At 38.1% G+C, this 20812-nt stretch overlaps 1 protein-coding gene across 1 annotated transcript in view; it reads left to right on the top strand.

The window, feature by feature from the left end:
* Nucleotides 1-20812, top strand: part of LOC122803164 (protein sel-1 homolog 3-like) — a 920824-nt gene that overhangs the window by 677489 nt on the left and 222523 nt on the right. The window contains exon 15 of the mRNA XM_044072781.1: nt 2546-2719. Within this exon, the coding sequence (XP_043928716.1) occupies nt 2546-2719 (174 nt within the window). The remainder of the gene's footprint in view (nt 1-2545; nt 2720-20812) is intronic.

The raw sequence follows: 20812 nt of genomic DNA, 5'->3' as shown, positions 1-20812 counted from the left end.
CTGATTATGATCAGGAAACCTTAATGCTGTTCTGCTGTCCATCCTTGCAGTTTTTACTAAATATGAGCAGCTTCTTCTAATGGATGGTTTCTCTTTTATTTTCTGTGGCACTGATGTCAAGTTCAGCATCTGTAGCTATCAGGTTCTTTCCAAAGTTCTGCCTTTTACAGTGACATTTGTAGTTAATCTTAGATTCATTGGGACTTCTTCATTTTCTGATAACAGGTTAAACAACCTTGCTATTGGCTCAGCTGATATCCCTATCTCTTCATTCAGCATCTTTTTGGAGTAGTTGTCCCTCTGCCTTTCCCTATTATCCAGTAGTCATTTTTTCCTGTACTGTATACTCCAGCATCACAAATTCCATGGTCCCATTGCCTTCGCAGTGGAGAAGCACTGCGTTGACTTCATCCTGAATCTTTTCATCACTGTTTGCCAGTTGTAACCCCTCTTTTTTTCCTGAGATTTGAGCTAGATATTGTTATAGGTTATCAGTGTATTTAAGCAATGCAGACCTTTTTTATCCCTGTTCACTAACAGCCTGTCCTCAACTCGGTACGTAAAAATCTACTGCCAATCATTAGCGGACCGGAGTTCTGCTGTGGCGACCCCTAACCGGGAAAAACAGAAAGACACAACAACAACTAACCCAGAAATGCATAGCTTATTTATAGTTTGTTGACTTAACTCATCTTGAAATACTGTTAGTCACTCAATTACCCAGTTGCTGTGTCTTACGAGTAATTTAATAGAGTGTAGCAACAGTAACTAAGCTATTCTGTTGAGAAAATGTACTCAGAAAAAGTCACAAAGGATAGTTTAATGCAGACAGTCTGACAGACTCAATTGCAAAATAGGTTTTTACTTAAAAAGCAGCAGACTCTCAATTTGTTCTTTAAGTTAAGGTTGTATGGCATAGTATGCTGGACAAGGCATCCCACTTGCAAAAGGGAAAACAGAAACGTTAATCATGGGATCTTTTATTATCTTGGCCAACCGTAACTCAATGAATTGTTGTTTATCCAGTCACGCTAAATCCCTGTGATGTACATGTTTCAATTTCCTTGGTGACACGAGGGAAAAGACAGCAGGAAAGTGCTATTGTGTATGCAGATGCTGTTTGCTGTTCTGGTAGCCTGAGGATTCTTCTCATTGGTACTCCTGGAATGCAATCATTCCTTTGTACATGACACTGTACTGTGCATTCATTATGCCAGTCATTGAGTATAGTGCCCCTTTTGGTATATACTTTTCTGAATTTTTGTCACAACTTGAATGCCACGATGCTTCCTCACTAAGAAAATCAAGAACTTAAATCATAAGAAAACTGTTGGACTGTCTCAGAGCCTCGTCCATCTTTTTGGTATTATACAGGTTGCTTAGGCGTGACCTTTACCTCGTGTATAGAGCCTCAACAGACCTAATCCTCTCAGGCCTATTACAGTTTTCCAAGTCCAGTGGTGATATAAATACTTGTTCAAGAGATCTCAATCTCTTCTGCAACATAAATAGAACATGTTGGAGGGCTCAGTATGCATCACAGAGAATTCCACTCCTATGGAACCATCTTTTACTTCGCATAAAGAAAGTACTTCTCTGCGGTGGTACGACGGTAGCATTGTTACCTCACAGCAAGAGGTTCTCCCGTTCGATTCTCGGCTTGGCTTGGGAGTGCCTTCTGTGTGGACTCTGCATGTCCTAAAAGACATACGTGTGTAAATGGGCGTGCCTTCATTGAAGGTCGGGTGTCAAGCTGGCACCTCGGCGTTTTGTAAAAATCTACTGCCAATCATTAGTGGACCGGAGTTCTGCTGTGGCGACCCCTTACCGGGAAAAAGCCGAAAGACAAGCAAATAAAGTACTTCTCTTACTCTCTTCAAATGTGATTTGAATGAATGGATGGGTAAACACAACTTCACCCCTGTTTAGCACCCTGGACCCTCGTGGATAGGGGAAAATGTAAATTTCCCAACCTATCCTTGTCCCCCCCCCCTGAGTTATTTATATACAAAATATAAGGGTTAAAGACTAGCACAAGATTGTAAGGCTACGCTTAAGATCCTGATGGATTAATAGCCTAGTAAGTACCTATGAACCTTAGGCCTGCATAAGTAGAATGACACCAGATATATATCATCAGTCAGAAACCCACAATTAGTTATACCACAATATGTCACATTTTAGAAACACAGGACTTCAGCCTCCTGAGTGCATGTTATATTGCCCTTCCTCAGAAATGGCTTGTCACCCTTAGAATGTCAGTTTCCAGTCCTTAGTTGACTCGATCCCCAGGCAGTCTGCTTGTCTGATTCTAAGATACTGGTATGTATTAGACTATCCAGTGGTGCTTAATATTTTAGCCTTTTATGTCAGTGGTTTAGCTTTGTCATCAGTTTGATAGGAAAATGTAAATAATAAAGGTATTTTAAAACTGTTATATGTTATCTTCAGCAGGTAACAAAATGAAAAACATCTTGAATGATAATAAAGAGCTAACTTCTATTTTTGTTTATGTTGCCTCCTCACCCTTCTTGAAACATTGCAGGATTTTGTTCCTGCTATCAACGCTTTAGGATGGTACTATGAGACATATAAAAAAGACTACAAGCGAGCTGTTGAGTACTGGGAGAAGGCAGATGAGATGGAAAATGCAGAGGCTCCCTTAAATCTTGGGGTCATCTGTTCATTGGGACTCTATCCAGGAAAGCCCAAGGATGATGTAAGTTATTTTGCAACAGTTTTATTCTTCCTATTACTACTGTATAGTGAAATATTTGGCTTTGAGAAATCTGGCCAGTCAGAAATGTTTACACTCACGCTTCTGCCTTCTTCATGTTTTCTCTTTCTGTTGTCTTTTGTCTTTTTTCTGCCACTTAATTTGCAACACCAACAACTGTATTGCTCCATGATTTCTTTTTGTCTGACTAGTGTATGAAAAAAATGCAATGCATTTCCTGAGAACACAAGAAGATAAAACTGGCTTATGGTTGCATACAGTTTAAGTGGTATTTATGTGATTGAGGTACTTGTGTTGAATCTGGAAAATATCAAGGCCTATCCAGAAAGGAAAATGTTAGATATGGTGGTAGCAAATGGGGATCAGGAGACCATCACTCATACAGGACTGGGTGGTCACCTATGAAGAACTATCAGGAAGTGTGGTTTATAGTTAATGTGGCCACAGCAAAAACCACCAACCTTGAGAAGTTGGACTAAGACAAAATGGGAACATGCCTCTGAAAAACATTAGACATCAGCCTGAAAGGATGGATGCAAGATGTAGGGGAAAATATCTGAAACTGCTAGGGCAAGGTCAACCATACCTTCCATCTCTCAAGATTTTCACAGAATGTCCATATTTTTGCCTCATATGTTTTATCCATTCCTCATAACATTTGTAGTTTTCAGGCGAACCACTGGGGTTGAAGTCACTAAATAATGATAGACAGTTGAGTTTCTGACTTCATGCCTTTCAGAAAATGAATACTAACACAAAACCTGTTATTCCAGCAATTTTCTAAGTTTATAACAGTAATATTTAAAGTCTATCCCTATTCTGGGGCCTGTGTCTCCCCATCATTTTTGCCTTTGTCCAGATTTCTTGTACTAAGAGGTTGAGAGGTATGAGGTCAACAGATGTTTTTTTAATTAAATAAGCAAAATGAAACCATGCAGTTGTAGTGCTATTTCTCAAAGGATATGTAGGACAGCAGGCTGAGGATAAAGTGACAGTGTTCATGAAGTGTAAGGAAACACAAATCCCGCCATAGAGATAATATTATATAAAGAAGATGGAGACAGGAAAGATAATCACGGGAGCAGAGGCCACTATGTGGAAACAGAGCAAATTCTGCTAGGCAGTGAAATAAAATATTTTTCAGAAATATTAAGTAAAAAATGTGGACAAAAGGAATAACAAGGCTCATAAAAAGAAAAAAAATATGGGCAGAGTGACACTGAGAAATCAAATGCAGTGAACAAGTATTACTGTAAGAAGATGAAAAATATTTTTGATGTGGCTAGATACTAATCCGTTTGTAAGAAATGATTCTGAATGAACTATTGAACCCTCTGGCACACAGAGGGAAAGTGAGTGAGAGTGAGATGTCCCATTTATGATGCTGTTTTATTGGCAGACAAGGTGCCAGAGGTTTACTATGGGTGGGTGAGGGGATGGGAAGATGGACTGGCATTTTTTGTTTCTCCACCATACAAGGTGGCATTGATTTCCTCTCCATTCCAAGGCTATGGATGTCAAGGAGAGATACCAGCTCATAGCAAATAGTAGGTGTTATGAGGGGAACCAAAATTTAAAAAGTAATATTTAAAAAAGCATTGTGAATCAGCTGTTAAAACTTTGTTTCTAATGGTGCCATTTAAGATACATATCAGAATTTTGAAAGAACTTTTCCCAAACCAAGTAACACTGCTAACAAGTGGCTTAGTTGTAATATGTCTGCCTCACAGCTCCATGGCCTATGTTATAGTGCCGATCACTGGTCTCTGTCTGTGTGAAGTTTTTTCATGCTCCCCTTGGGTCACCATGAGTTTTCTCAGGATACTTCTGTTTTCTTCCAGCTCTAAAAAATGCTAGACAGTTGGCTATGCTAAATTATCCATATATATGTTATATTTACACATGCCCTTGGGATCTGATTGGTGGTTGAAAAGGGTCTGAGAAAAACAAATACAATTTCCTGATTAACATTTAACTATATAAATAATTCTCTTAGCAAACCTTGATAAAACTGGAGGGAGAAAGATGTGAATCTACGTCAGGGCAAGGAAAAGGTGAAAGACTACAGACCAGTTAGTTTAACTACATTGGTTGGAAAGACTGCAAAGTTATTTATAAAAGAAAGAAAGAGTCTGTCAAGGCCATAAGGGCGCAGGTGTAAAGGCAGCATAGATTCAATGTGGGAAGGTTATGCAAGATCAAAAAATAACATAGATCTGATGGGCTTCCTAGATTTTTAACAAGGCTTTTGAAAAAAGTCCTGTATGACAGATTCATGTGGAAGCTAACTAGCCTTGGAGTCAGGCTCAAAGTGATAGATTTGGTTAAACAAATAACTAGACAGCAAGATGATAGGGAATAATAATAATAAATACAATGTACAGAGAAGAAAGAAAAACTAGAATTGATGCACTATGAAGTTCATTTCTGGGAAGAGGCCTCATCAATGTCTACACTACTTGACATCCTGTTTGCACTTGAAAAAAATGCAACAGGGCTGATACATAACATATGATGAGCTAGAAAATAAGGGATTGCACAAGATTAAAGAAATTATAAAATGTGCAACAACTTAAACTCAATGGAAATACATTTAAGACAATGGCCTGGAGTAACAAAAGCCCAAGACAGCAAATGGAGAGTTATTCCACAGCAAGAGATGTTAATTTTAAGGGCACATAGTGTGTATGCTCCAAATCTGGCCATGAGAAAGCAGCCTAGACCTTTAATAGTAAAGATGCAGTCCTACCAGCAGAAGCTGATTCTGACAAAACTGTGACAGGAGGACAAAGTACTAAACGTTGGAGACTGTAGAGTGTTTGTGAAACATGATTACTCACTGTCCATCAGGCAGAAGATTACATTTATTCCAACAATCAGGGAATGTTGAGAAACAAGTGAGACATTCAAGCTGCTTTATCCAGCTATCTTCAGAATATTTTTTTCTTGGAGGGTCAAAGTAATTTTTTGATGCAGAACATGCTAAGGATGAAATACAAAAGTTTATCCAACAAAAAGTATGCTGTTAAGCATAAGGGCATTCTGCTTCTTAATCTTCTGATAATAAAGCTCATAGAGAGACTATATCAGTGAAACCTTTTTCAATTTTCCAAAGAAAAATGCTTAAGAGACAGAAAAAGCACAGGAGTTGACTAGAAGAACCAGAAGTGCATTGGAAATACACTAGTGAGATAGAAAGCAACAGGAAAAAAAAAACAGCAGCTCAGAAATTAATGAAAAAATTTGGAATTACAAAGCATCAGTTACATTTGTGAAATGTGACAGAACAAGAAAACCGGGAAATATTTCTGAGTTTTTTAACTTGTAGGGGACTCCAAAACATATGCCCTACTTCATGTCATTAATGTCTGGAAAAACATTAAGGAGAGGAGAAGAGGGGAAGAGGGGAAGTGGTAACTGTAAGTAAAATTTTTTTAACAGTATTTTTATAAAACGTGATAAAGTAAAACTTTTTCAGTTATTTTTGTGTGTAATAGGGATATGAAAGTAAGTAGGTGTCCTTTTTTCCCTTCTTCTTTCTTTCTTTTTGTTAATTTTTATGAAATGTAGGCACTATTATGTTAAAAGAGAAGAAACTGTGGATAAAAGAGCACAATATAAGTAAAACTGATCTTGCTTTTCTATAGGGGAATGACTGGATTAAAGCCCTTGGCTTGATCTAATAACATGTTTTAAGGGGAAGCAAGTAAATATAAGAACACTGAATATAGTGAAACGTTTTCCTCTAGCAAATAAATGCTCACAGTGTAACATAAGAAGCTTGTGGCTAAAGGCAACTGTGTATCTAGTGCTCATGTTTCTGTGGAGACAAGCTGTTAAGGGCAAAAAAAAAAAAACAAAACAAAATTATTCTTTCTATCAATTGCTAGGAGACAATATTTTCTGAAAGCATTCAAGTTATTTTCTACATCTAAGAGAGAAACAAGATAGGACAAATACAGGCAGCATTTAGTGTTAGCAGAAGCACAGGCTGTACCATGTGTGTTGGCATGAATAACTTTCATTGCAGGTTAATTCAAGCCTTTGAGTATGGTTGCCAGTCTGGGACAATTTTCCTATTAGGAGGGTTAAACTTCATTATTTGAAGGTACATATAGTTTTGCTGTTTGCATTACTTTAATAGGTTCTGGGGGTGTTCTGGGGTGTGTGTTTGCCTTTTGTTTAAGGGTTTTCATTAAAACAAAAAGTCTTGTAAGATGTGGCAAAGGTGCAAATGGGTATGACAGCAAACAGCTGTATAAAAGATCAACCTGCCAACTTTAGTATATGCATGTTAACCCAAAAGCCGAAACTAGACATTTAAAAAAAGCTGTTGTACATAACAGGTAGGAATAACAACTTCTTATCATAATGATAACACTTTCCATATTATCTTTAAATATGAATGGTCTCACAGATATATACAAAAAAGAAAGAGTAGTGAACCGTAATAAAAAATGCAGAGTACAAATATCTATACTGCAGGAGATACATTTGTAAAGAACTGGGCGTGTGAATTTCATAAAGTAAGGATTTCAGGATGGTTATTAAGTGGAATATCTGAGACAAAGGATAGGGGGAGTACTTATATTAATTAAGAGAGGAGCTCCAGTAGTGATAGATGAGGAAAGAAAGATAATAATGGTAGATGTATTACTAATGGGGTACTGGCAAGAGAGGAGACTTATGCTGGCATGTATTTATATTCCACCTAAAACTTATACAATGGAGCCTAAAAAAGGAATATTACTTATAGGTTGGCACTGGAATTTGATTTGCAACAGTGATGATGTATCTGGGGGGCCTAGAAGGGAAAATATGACAAAAGAGGGTATATGTTTGAAGAAATTTATGAAAATATTTGGTCTGGAAGATATGAATTCATTAGTAGGAGTTTGGAGAGAGTTTGCATATTATTCCCCAAAGTACACAAACTGGGTTATGCTAGATAGAAATTATATATCACTATTACTTGTACATTTAATTGAAAGTTTTGGTACACATCCAGTAACTATTTAAGATCAACTGCCAATAATAACTAAAATAAAAATGCAGGGTAATAAAATAAAAATAAGACACGGATGCTTCCTTACCTATCTGTTAAACAGAGAGGAATTTAAGGACTGTGTAGTAGAATTATTCAAGAGTTATTAGGGAAGCTCGGAATTTCTTCTGAAAATATAGCTAGGGAGTGGGCTAAAATTAAAAATAGTATGAAGATAAAAGAAAAACAATTATGGTTAAGAAGTAATAAGAATTATTTTGAGTGAATGACAAAGGTTAAAGTATTGCATAATAGGGGGAATCTCAGAGAAAAAAGAGGCGCAATTGCAGAGTGTATAGAGAAAATAAGGGACTACCTCAATAATATCCATGTGTTTAGAAAGACTGCTGTTAAGAAACTGTTTTTTGGTAATAACTCCAGAGCACAAAATCTTTTAGCACAATGGCTTAGACAGCAGGAAGTAGAAAACATTTTCACCAAGCTTGAGGAGCCTATAGCAAGGAAAATAACCAGAGCTCCTCCAGATGTATTAGAGATATTTAGGAAGTTTTAGAAAATGTGTATAAAGCAGAGAAATGTGAAAATCAAGAAAAAGCACAAATGGAAATGTTTCTGGAAGAATTAATTATGCTAAGGTTAGAGACAGATGAGGCTCTTGGGATAGGGGGAGATGAGATAAAAATGGTGATGTATAACCCACCTACAGGAAAGTCTCCAAGAATAGATGGTTTTCCTGTGAAAGTTTGAAAGTTAGGAGGAAGAACGTGATAAAGATCTGGAAGGTTTTGTTTAACAGTATTTTAAAAGGAGGAGCGGGACCAACATTCTGGAAGAAAGTGGTGGTAGCTGTAATACCTAAAGATGATAACAACCCATCAGATCCAGCTTCATATAGACCCATTTCAGTTCTAAAACATGATTATAAAGTGTTTATGTCTATAATGACTAAAAAGAATGGCAAAGGTGATACCAAAGTTGATAGATATGGATCAGTGTGGTTTTGTGGAGGGGAGGCTAAAATTTAACCATATTAATAGAACAATGATAATTCAGAGGGAAGCAGAATGTAAAAAATACCAGTGTTGTTGGTGAATCTTGATGGAGAGAAAGTATTCAACTGGGTAAGCTGGTATTTTATAAGTAGGGCAATGGAAGCATTTGCATTCCCTGATAAAATTATAAGGCTGGTTATGAGGATATATGAGGGATCAGAGGCAAAAAAAGTATATGTGTGTGGGAAGTCCTGTCTAATAAGTTCTGTTTCAACAGAAGAACCAGGCAAGGATGTCATCTTTCCCTTTTGTTATTTGCATTATAAATAGATACCATTGGCAAAGAAAATAAGGGACTCAGAAATCCAAGAATATAATCGGTATGGTGATCAAGAAATGGTGGCTTTATTTGCAGATGATATTACTTTATACCTGATAAAACCAGAAGAGGACATTTCAGTGTTGTGGAAGATTCTGAGACAGTTTCACGTCTTTTTAAGGTTCAAAATTAATGAAAGTAAAACAAAGGCAGTAGCTGTAAGCTATGTACCCACACAAACTGGTTCAACAATACTCACATTTATGGAGACATGATAAAATAAAGTACTTAGGAATATGGATTAAAAAGTATTATGTTATGGCAGCTAATGATATGTGAGAACAGACTAAACAAAAGATAATACAAAACCTGAGAAACTGGATTAGGTTCATAGGTTCATACTAGAACTACTGCTAACTGCCCGTGTGAGCTTAAGCTAGCCTATTATATTATGTTGTGTGACTCAAACCCTGCTTCTTCTTGTAAGTAAGCAACCCCTTAACATTAGGGCCACCCTCCCAACCCTTTTATCTCTCTTTTATGGATATGGATTGCAAGGTACAAGCAGTGAAAATGTTTTTAGTCCTTTTAGTTTTATACACAGGTCAGGCATATTTTTATCGACCAGAGGAGAAGTTGTGGATAGCAATAATAACAGTCATGTGGGATAAGCCGATCCTTCCAAGAGAACAAGGTGGTTTGTGATTATCTGATTTGAAGGGGTATTTCAGAGCTACACAGTTAAGGCTATACATTGCACAAGCAAAAGCTATAATTCAAAGTGGAAATGGGTGATGATGAAATGGAGGGGGGCACAAGAAACAAGTAGAGACTGGGATTTTGGATGTAAATCCATAAGGAGATAGGAATAACCATACAGAATATTATGATGTTGAAGTAGCAGCAAGTATTTTAACAACTACACCAACATGGGAATGGAGAAAGGACATTCTCCTGATAGGGATGACTGCAATAAGAGGTACAGAGAATAGGCAAGAAAAGTCTGGAATGTGGCAAAGGAACCAAGGTATTGGGAGCAAATAATTACAGAGGAAAAGATAATAACATGGGAAGAGGCTAGAGATTGCCTTCCCTATCAAGGATGGATATCAGAACGAATATCAGAACATAGGCAAGGAGAAAGAAATAGGAAGATCCTAAGTGAAAGACCAATGCTACCAGAGTTTTTAGTAGAATTTATAACAGAAGCTGCTGTTAAAAATGATAATTAGTAGGTCATATAAAATATTGCATGATAACTATAGGAATCAATCAGAGGAGGTTAGAAAGCATTGGGAAAAGAGATTGGATAAGCAATTAATGAAGAAACAATGGGAGAATGTATGTATGGCTCCTAAATATGCAACAAAGTCTAGAAGATTAAGGATCTTTACTATGAAGTGTTTGCATAGGTATTTTTATACCCCAAGTAGATGCCAAATAATTTTTCTTCAGGTGGATTGCAAATGTTGGAGGTGTGATATGGAAGAAAGAGGTAATTTGGAACATGTTTTTGGGGAATGTGGTGAGTTGGAGGACTTTGGAAGTGCCTTGTGGACTGCTCTGTTGGAAGTACTAGGTGAGTGGGTTAGTGTAGCTAAGTAAATTACTTTTTTGTGCTGTGAAACTAAATTGGAACTGTCTAGACATTGTAAGGCCTTGCTGAGTTTAATTCTGGTGACTGCCAAAAAAAGCAATTACTAGAAAATGGAAATCAGAGTTTAAACCAACTGTACTAGAAGTAGGGAATAAAGTAACAGAGATAAAAGAACTGGAAGTGGATCTTTAGAAACTTGTACGAGAAAATTACATAGAAAAATGGGAACTGTGGTTACAATGCATGCAGAATAATGTTTTGGAGAAGAATGAGGTTTAAGGGAAGGCATTAACTGAATAAGCCCTGCAATATCTGATTGACAATGACTGTATATATTATAAATGTTGTATAATGTTTGCAGCTGAAAATATGTCAATATGGTTTGTATTCATCTGTATAAATGTATGATTGTCTATGTCATAACTGATAATTAATACAGACAGACATTTGGTGCTAAAGCCATGGCTTAAAAATCAATACCAGGAAATACATTATAATACGTTTTGGGAAGTCTACCACCCGGGTAAGTACATCATCAATAAAGCACCCTTAAAGGTTGAGTCACTAGTCAGGGATCTGGGAACTCATGTAGATAGCAATGTAGCCTTCGACAAACTTGTGTCCATGGTAGTAAGAAAATCCTTTTAAGTCGCTCAATGTATAAGGATGAGCATGACATCCAGGTCTGGAGAGCTCAACATGCCACTGTACTCGGCCCTCATCAGACCCATCATAGAGTATAATGTCCCCTTCAGTATGTACCTGACCAGACACATGCAGCAACTGGAATGTCCACAAAGGTTCCTTACAAAAGAATACAGATAGTCAACACAATGTCCTACACTGATCACCTGAAAGCCCTATCTCTTTACTCAGTAACAAACAGACTTCTGAGAGGTGATCTTTGCTTTAGCATACAAGGCTTCCTTGGACCTTGTTTTGATCAATCTTTTGCACATCCACAAAACAAACAGCATCAGTACTAATAGAATAAAAGACCTACATTTTGCTTGTGACATAAATAGGACATGTTGAACAGACAGATATGTTTCTCACAGAATTCCCTTTCTCTGGAACAAGTTCCCCACCCATGTGAACCAGAGTTCTTACTATCCCTTGAACCAAGAAGTGACAAGTCGGCCAAAAGAATACAATAAAATGCCCAGAGGAATATAGTTGCACTCATTTAATGAATCATCAGCAGCACTGGAAACTTGGATTATCTTAGCACTTTCATCTGATATACAGACGTCATCAGCTGAAGGCTTACACTGTAAAGACTTCCAAATGATCACTGAGAGCAGTGTAGGATAAGAGGGCAATAACATGTATTCTGAATACCCCAGATGGGAGTGTTGCTGCCCTTCTGTCTATTGTGGTGTTGGTGTTTTTGCTGTCAATAAATCCCATTTCATATTTTAGTTTGCTCAGCGCAGCATTGCAAAACTTGAGGAACGGAAGACTAGATGTGAGGCTGAAATAAATAAACATGATTAATGCTGACCACAACATTACAGTTTCAAGATACACAATGAAGTAAAACATTTTCAAAATTCACAACTTGGAGAGGGCACCCTGGAAAGAAAATACCAGATATTCCACCTTAAAAGATAACTTCGTCAAGCCATGCCCTTTATGTCATCCAAGAGATTTTCCCCTTGACAGCTTTATTTAAGTAGAGACAAATAAGCTGTAACTGCACTCCTGAGTCATTTGGTTGAGGCATTAAACTGAGTCATATCTGCCTGAGTTGGTGGTGGCTCATGTGGATGTAAAATATCCAAACAAAAACATGTGACTTATGAGCTAAAACCTTTTATTATATCTCAAATAATTACTCAAATAAGTGTATTCATCTCCTTATGCCAGAGACTTCATCACCGGTGGTTTCCCTGAAAAGAAACCGGTGAGACAAACCCGGTAAACAAAGGAAAAATAAAATAAAAATAAATAATATAGTGATCAGTATTGATTATATTTTCTGAGTCATAGAGGCAGGCTTTCAGATACAAGCTATATATTGACAATGATTTTTTTTTTTGAAAACAGACCATTTTAATTCTCATATAGGTTTGCTAATACTGATTCTCCACTAAGTTAGAAGAGCAAAATCATATCACATGCTGGCAACACCTTTTTATGCTCTGATAAGATCAGAAATTTATGCAGGGCAGAAAGACACATTGTCTGCTTAGCATACCAGTCTTAATACAGAATCACAATAATTAAAAAAAGCAGAACTGCTTTTATTTCCCAGTTTTATTGGCAGTATAAAAACACAGCCCCCTATTCCAATGGTGTAGTAAATGTAGTTGTGAAAACTAAATAAATGAAAGCATTCACAATAGAAACATATTTAATGACACTAGAGGTCAGTACTGGGTGTGGCGAGGGTGGACAGGATTAGGAATAAGTATATTAGAGGGTCAGCATGGGTTGGAAGGTTTGGAAACAAAGCCAGAGAGGCACAATTATGTTGGTTTGGACATGTGCTGCGGAGGGATGCTGGGTATATTGGGAAAAAGATGCTAAGGATGAATCTACCAGTTAACAGGAAAAGAGGAAGGCCTAAGATAAGGTTTATGGATGTGGTGAGAGAGGACATGCAGGTGGTTGGTGTGACAGAGCAAGATACAGAGGACAGGAAGAAATGGAAACAGGTGATCTGCTGTGGCGACCCCTAACGGGAACAGCCGAAAGAAGATGATGATGACTAGAGGTCAGTACTTACTGTGATGAAATTACTTCATACTTGACTGAGCTCTCATCATTTGCAGTAAAAAAGGCAGAGAGAAAACTACAAACAGACTTTTCAACAACCTTGATAGCATGCTGTGTCTGTGAAGGCATGCAGACCACAGAACATTTGTTTTTGCAAGTATGAAATGCGTTATGCTAGTATAAAATTAAAATTGTCTTTAATGGAAAAATGCTGGTTTGTCTTTTAATTCACAAATTAATAATCAGAAATGTATCAACTTGATAACATAATTGGTATCAAATGTACATTTTTAGTGGGAATAGATGTTTACAAAACTGCGCATGCTGTGGTAATTAAGAATTACTGGTCTCCGTAAGATAGTGGAGGAGAAGGATCCAATCTTATTTACTAGAATGAAGATGAAAACTGTTTTGCCAGTTGTAACCTACCTCTAATCATTGACAACACATAGAATTAAATCTAGAACAGATTGCCTATCTTACCAAGACATTTTATTTTTAAATATCTCAACTACAGTTTTAGAATGCTATTCAAAATAGGTGTGAGCTATTTTTTTTCTGTCCAGTTCACTCCTGCTTACAGAATTATCTGTAACCAAAACAAAACAAAATGCTCTTCCATCACATCTAAAATGATGCCCAAGCTTTGTTTCAGCAAAAAAAAAAAAAAAAAAAAAGTCCATGATCTTGTGGCTGGTGCTCCTGAAATGCAGAAGCCATCCAGCCAACCAAGTCCTGCTTCTGCATCACACCCCACCCCTTCCACTCCTCAGTTGAGGGGCAATTTACAAAAAACAGTCAAAAAAGTCCAGAGCTAGCTACCTGTGTCACTTGAAATGCAGGAGCAAATAATGCCCCTTTCTTTGCCCTGCCCACAATAATCCTTCCTCACATTTTGTGAGGGGGAGGGAGAATCAAAGAAAACATTTTTTTTTCTTTTAATCTGCATCAAACTGCTTGGTACATTTGTACCAATAAGTTGCTAAACTTTAGACCACACAGGGCTCAGGATTGACCACAAATGCAATACCAGTTTTTTGAAGTTGGCATGCAATAAAAGCAATTCAGATCAGTCTTGGATGGCCGATTGCACTCCCAAATATTTTGCACATAGGTCAGTTGCCCTTTCACCCCACCCTAGCTATGCTACTGTAGAATTTGTATATAGTTAGCAGGAGGTAATGGAGAGGCTTGCCCCCCCCTGAAAAAATATATATATTTATTTTTAAGTAATAAATTTTGTATGCACTGAGGCTGTTTCTTGACACACGCATACTGGTTTGCTGACATCATAATTTTCAGTGTTTTGATGTTGATGTTTTGCCAGTCGATGTTTGTTTTTTAGATCCTAAGAAGTACATGTGTGTGTGTGTGTGTGTGTGTGTGTGTGTGTGTGTGTGTGTGTGTGTGTGTGTGTGTGTGTGTGTATATATATATATATATATATATATATATATATATATATATATATACATATATATATATATATATATATATATATATATATATATAATATATATATATACATATATATATATATATATGTGTGTGTGTGTGTGTGTGTGTATAAATCTTCCATAAAACCTTTTACCGTTGAAAATATTGCTAGTTCTGAGCAATCCCTACAAGACATCTCCAACAGGTGTTGCTCTTCTGCTGAAAATTTGCTTCAATTCTGCTCTCAGTGTAAAAGTATCTATGTAAGCATTTACATGCAAAAATCCTGAACTTTATTGTTTTTGTGGCATAGATTGGGACAAAACATATTTCTTGCCACTGTTTTTGTTCTAAAATTATTTCCAAATTTCCATCCCATGTTTTGTTAAGTTTTAGTAACAGCCTGCTTTTTCTGGTAGATTCTATAATAGCAACTTTTTCAATCTTTGCTCATCTATCCATGGTTATCTTAGAAGCTTTGTTTCCCACTTTATGGCCTTTTATGCAGCTTTTGTGCTAATGGACATAGGAACATAAGAACAATACTAGCTAAGAGATCAAAGGACTGTAAGAGGCCTAGTCATATACATGTTTATGCAGACAGGTAGACGTATAGGTTAATGCTAACTTTTACAAGTACTTAAAAGTACCCACCTCCCAGATAAAGGAGGGCTGCACATGATTAAATTTATGTTTCCCCATCCAGTCATCAATGCTAGCCTTCAAGGTAGACAAAGTAGTACGTTGCTTGACCTCTAGCAGTAACTAATTCTAGAGGCTAGGAATACTTTGAACTAGAAATATGTTCCTCCAGTTCCTCTTGTATATTTGTTGGTGTAGGTTTATATACCTAGTAGTCAGGAAATCCTTCTATGTGGCACACCTAATCACAAAATGTTTCTCATCCAGGAAAAAAGAGGTAATTGTTCCCCTCTACTCATCACTCATTAGACCCATTATAGAGCACAATGCCCCTTTTGGTATGTACCTCACAAGACATCTACAACAACTGGAAAGGCTGCAGAAATAACTCACAAAGAGGATTACCGGCCTCAAACAGATGCTCTACACAGACCATCTAAAAAAACTCCAGCTTTACTCTGTCGCATATCGCCTGCTCAGAGGCGATCTTTGCCTAACATACAAAGCTATGCCAAACCCAGAGCTGTTGGACATGCTCCACTTAAAGAAATCCCAATCCCTCCAAGCTACATGCTCTAAGGACCTAAACCTTGTCACCACAATAAACAGAACATGCTGGAGGGATAGAGTCCTGTCCCAAACACTTCCCATACTTTGGCACAAACTACCTATCTATATCAAACAAAGCTCTTCATTAGCACTCTTCAAGAAATTTCCTATTTCACAACCAAGATCTCAAAAGCCAGGGTATCTTTTTGGCTAGGCTTGTATAGGCCCTAGGGCCAATAGCCTAGTACCTACCTATGAACCTATGAACCTAGTATGGGTATTTGTCAAGCCACTGTTTTTTTGAAGAAATAGGAGATTAACTAGGATTGGGTCTTTAAAGGCTCAAAAATTGAGACACAGGTCACCCAGCCAATATTCTACTGAGTATAATTAAAGAAACATGAGGTTAAATAGGATTGTGTCTTTCAAGTCTTATTATTGAGATTCTGGCCCCCCTGTAGCAGCCAATATGCTAGTGGGAATAATAAGAGTTGTACTAATCTGTTCAGATGGTTGAAAGCGTCCAGTACATAATGTTTCATTTGTACCACTCCAGTCCACTCCCAAGTCACATCAGGACTCCTTCTTGATTTAATGCCATTGCCTATTGGAAATATTTCTTGTTGCTAGTCTTGTATTTCACTACTTTCTTGACCATAGTCTGTTAGGTATGTCTTCGTATAGCCTATGTCATTCCATGTTGCCCAAAAAGTATGCCTGTTTTATTTTCTGGCTTGTTCCTGTTTTTGGCAGTATCATGTTTCTCTCCTCTGGCTAATAACTACTTGATGCAATAAATATACCCACCTTGGCTGTGCTGCCCTGTAGTAGCCCAGCAGATCTGGTAGGCTTAAGCCATACTATGTGGCATTATTATTTCTTCCCCATGCAGACCTTGAATGCTTTCCTTTCCAGATGAAAACTAGTGTTCTCTTTTGAGACCTTGCAATATTTTTTTTTCTTTATGATGGATTGTAAAGGCCTGCCCTAAGTTTATGGTTGATGGAACTGCAAGCACTCTTATAACTTTAACCTTGTGGTCCACTTCCATTCCCATTAGCTTGCAGTTTGTTATAATTTCATGCATTCTACTTTTCATCTCTTCTAATGTTTGTTGTACTAACATGGAGACTGACTGGCCATAACCCCTAGTATTTTATGTTTTCATGCTACCAGAGAAATTTGTATTAAATTGTGAAATGGAGTATATTTTTTAAAATAGTTTTATTAAATTCGCAGAATGTTAACAGTGGCATGGGTATACATACAATTATAAAAAAGACTCCAAACAGTTGTAAACATTTTCACTAGCTTTCTGCATTATACACATATATTTTCTTTAGTAACAATTATTCACTCCAGAATTACATACATTGCTCAAGTCCTGCATTCCAATTTCCCTTACATTTGTCACTCCTCCTCCTTCTTCTGAACATTGTTCTGCATGTATTGTTTCTACATATTCCATTTATTTTTATGTGATTTGCTGTTTCCCTTTTCTAAAGATTCCACCTCCAACTCTTCAATGTAATTTACAATATTGAATAGTTCATTTACAGTTGGTCTAGATTTTGATTTCCTTTTTCTAGTAACTACTTTTTGGCAGCCAGTACCATTAAACTTATCAAGGCTTTACTATATATATAGGCAATTCAGATCCTGTATCCCAACTAAAAAAAAAATATTTCTTAGTTACAGTCATTTGCTCCCCAACATTTCTGACAAAGTACTCTGTTTGTTTGTGTCTTTCGGCTTTTCCCGGTTAGGGGTCGCCAAGCTCCGGTCCGCTAATGATTGGCAGTTGATTTTTACGTACCGGCTTGCCAGGCCTGATGCACAACCTTCAATGAAGGTACGCCCATTCACGCATGTCTGTACGCAGAAGACGCTCTAGCCGAGAATCGAACCGGACAGCGTCTTACTGTGAGGCAACAACACTACCGCAGCACCACCATCGCGGGTATTGACAAAGTACTCTGTATGCTTAAAAATCTGCTAACTCATTGTATTCCCCCCAAAATTTCTAATTGCTTCTCTGTCACACTGCTAACAGTTGCTGTCTACCTGAGGAAAACTTCTCTGAAGTCTGCTTGGGGTATAAAATACTACATGGACACTTGCTTGCAAAAACCTAAGCCTTCTGGACTTTGCTACATACTTAGTAGTCATACAGATGTCTTTCTGCTGTTCTTTTATATACTGCCTTTCCAGTCTTTCTTCCCAGTCTTTTCTATCCACTTTTGATTGATTCTTATACTTATCATGCCTTACTAATTATCCATTTTTAATGGTAGCTTCTGTTCTAGACTCAACTAAAAACAAAACCAAAATTATTTTTTTCACTTAGCACTCCCCTTGCCCATTCTCTTTGCCTATGCTCTCTTAGCTCTCTCTCTCTCTCTCTGGTAGGGAAGACAGTCTCTAATCTGCAATCCAAACTTCATTTTGGTCTCATCCCACTCTATTACCTTTCCCTTCATAGTTATTTGCTCCTAATGTATATGTTTCTTTGCTAATTATCGCCAATAAATTCCACCTTTCTTTTGGCTATTTTCTATGTCCCTAATTGCAGTTATCCCTGTGACAATGTGAGGTATTGCCAGCTATGACAGGGGAAATAGGGCAGTGGGTGTGTAATATATGCCAGCATAGATAGCTGGAGTTTTGTAAAGAATTATATGTTATTTGTATATCAAACTGATTTGTACAGGTGCTTCATAGGATCATAGGAGGTTACTAGGCTATTGGCCTTGAGGCCCTTATAAGTTTAGCCCATGTTTAGACAAGTCAGCACCCGATGCCCCTGTCCAGCAGGGACACGGGTGGAATACCATGGGTGTATTTTCTGTTTCCCGTCCAGTTATCCAGGTTGCGCTCAACAATGGGTAAAGAAGTACTCTGCTGGAAGCAGATCTATTCCATACATGGGGGAGTCTCTGGGACACAAATCTGTACTGCCAACAAGTCCTGTTGGATGTCACAGACCAGGTTGAGGCTGCACGTGTGAGTTATTCGAGTGAAGCTTGACTTGCGGATATACAGCAGTCCCATCATGGTGGGGTCCATGATCAGCTTGTATGCCAGACAGAGGTCACATCTGAGGAGTATGTATGAAACTGAGTTGAAGGATAGAGCTTTTAGCCTATCTGTGTATGGTAGATGTTTGAGGCCCTGGATTCTCTTAGTGAAGAACCTCTGTGGTCTCTCCAGCTGCTGCATGTGCTTTGCGAGGTACATGCCAAAAGGGGCATTCTACTCAATAATGGTCCTTATAAGGGAGAATACAGGGATATTATGACCTCCTTGTCCCTGGATGAGATACCCTTACTTATAAGGTGGGCTATGTAGAAGGCTTTCTGTACAACGCAAGCAACATGGTGGTCAAAAGTCAGGTTGCTGTCAACCTGGGTGCCCAAATCCCTCACAACTGATTGCATGCTTAGGATGTTGTTATTAATGTGATAATTTCTGGGGATGTCACTCTCCTCAAAGGGGATGATGATGCATTTTTTGGTATTCAGCTTGATGCCATGTTTCTGGCACCTATCATTTGACTGAGTAAGACCCTCTTGGAGGATGTCCACAGGGCCTGTACCTCAGAAGTGTATATCTCAAATAACAGAGGCCTCAAGACCGAACCCTGGAGTATGCCACTTATTACGGGGCTACTGCTTCAGGTGGCTTCCCCTGTTTTGACTAGTTGGGTTCTATCAGTGAGCCGGTTTGCTACTCATCTGGTAACATATGGATTAATGCCTAGTTGAGAGAGTTTACCTATTATGCTCGAGTGGGGAATAGTGTCAAAGGCTGTGGCCAGGTCACGTTAGGCAGAGTGCACCATCTTCCCCTCATACATGGCTTTGGTCACTGTCTCAAAGAAGTCGAGCAAATTTAACAGACATGACCTCCCCTTGATGAAGCCAAACTGTGTGGGACTGAGTGTTTGGAGGATGCCAGTGTCCTTGTTAATGAGGTCCATGATAATCTGTTCCATGGCCTTGATGATCAGGCTAGTTAGGCTGTTGGGTCTATAATTTCCTGGATTGGCAGGCGCTCCATCTTTGTGCAAAGGGATGACAGTGGCTGTCCTCCACTCAGCTGGGACAAAGCTAGTACTCAGGATTTGGTTAAATAGGGCACCTAATGGTGCTGCAAGTGCCTGCCTGAGTTCAAGTAGGATGCAGCCTGGCAGCCTGGGATGTTATCAGGTTCCCATGGAGGCTGTATTTTTTACCTTTGAGAGAGCAGTGATGACCTGTTGCATAGATATAAGGGGAAGGGAGCAGGTACTAGGGATATCCTGATTTACTGATGGGAGGCAGAGGGGTGAAGTTTCACTGAATCTGTCAGCCAGCATGTTTGCTATATCTACGGCATTTGTATATGTGTTATCCTTGGCCACCAGTTCTGAACAGATCTGGGTGCTTCCTTTGAGGTTGTGGACATATGTGAAGAAGGCCTTATGATTGTCTCTAGTAGATGTGGCCAATTTGGACTCCAAGTTTGCTTTGGAGGATTTCACTAGTGCTCTTATTTGCTTGTTCAGACTAAGGAAATGCTGCTTCCAATTGGGAACCTGTTCCTTTTTGGTCTTGGATGGCAAATTTTTCCTTTTGTTATAGAGTTTATTTATTGCAGATGTCTACCAGACAGGTTTACTCTTCCTTGAGGAGGAGGATTTAGTCCTATTGGGTATTCCTGATTCCATGCATCTATATAAGTGCCCATATACTGCTTTGGTGTAGCTTTGGATACTGGTGCCAGTTCCTACAGATGGAGAGGGAGCTGTAAAGCTGTTTGTACCATCCATAAG

Source organism: Protopterus annectens, chromosome 5.part1, assembly GCF_019279795.1.
Source record: "Protopterus annectens isolate FY-2018-M chromosome 5.part1, PAN1.0, whole genome shotgun sequence".
In the NCBI taxonomy this organism is placed as follows: domain Eukaryota; kingdom Metazoa; phylum Chordata; order Ceratodontiformes; family Protopteridae; genus Protopterus; species Protopterus annectens.
This window is presented reverse-complemented; position numbering and strand designations above follow the sequence as displayed.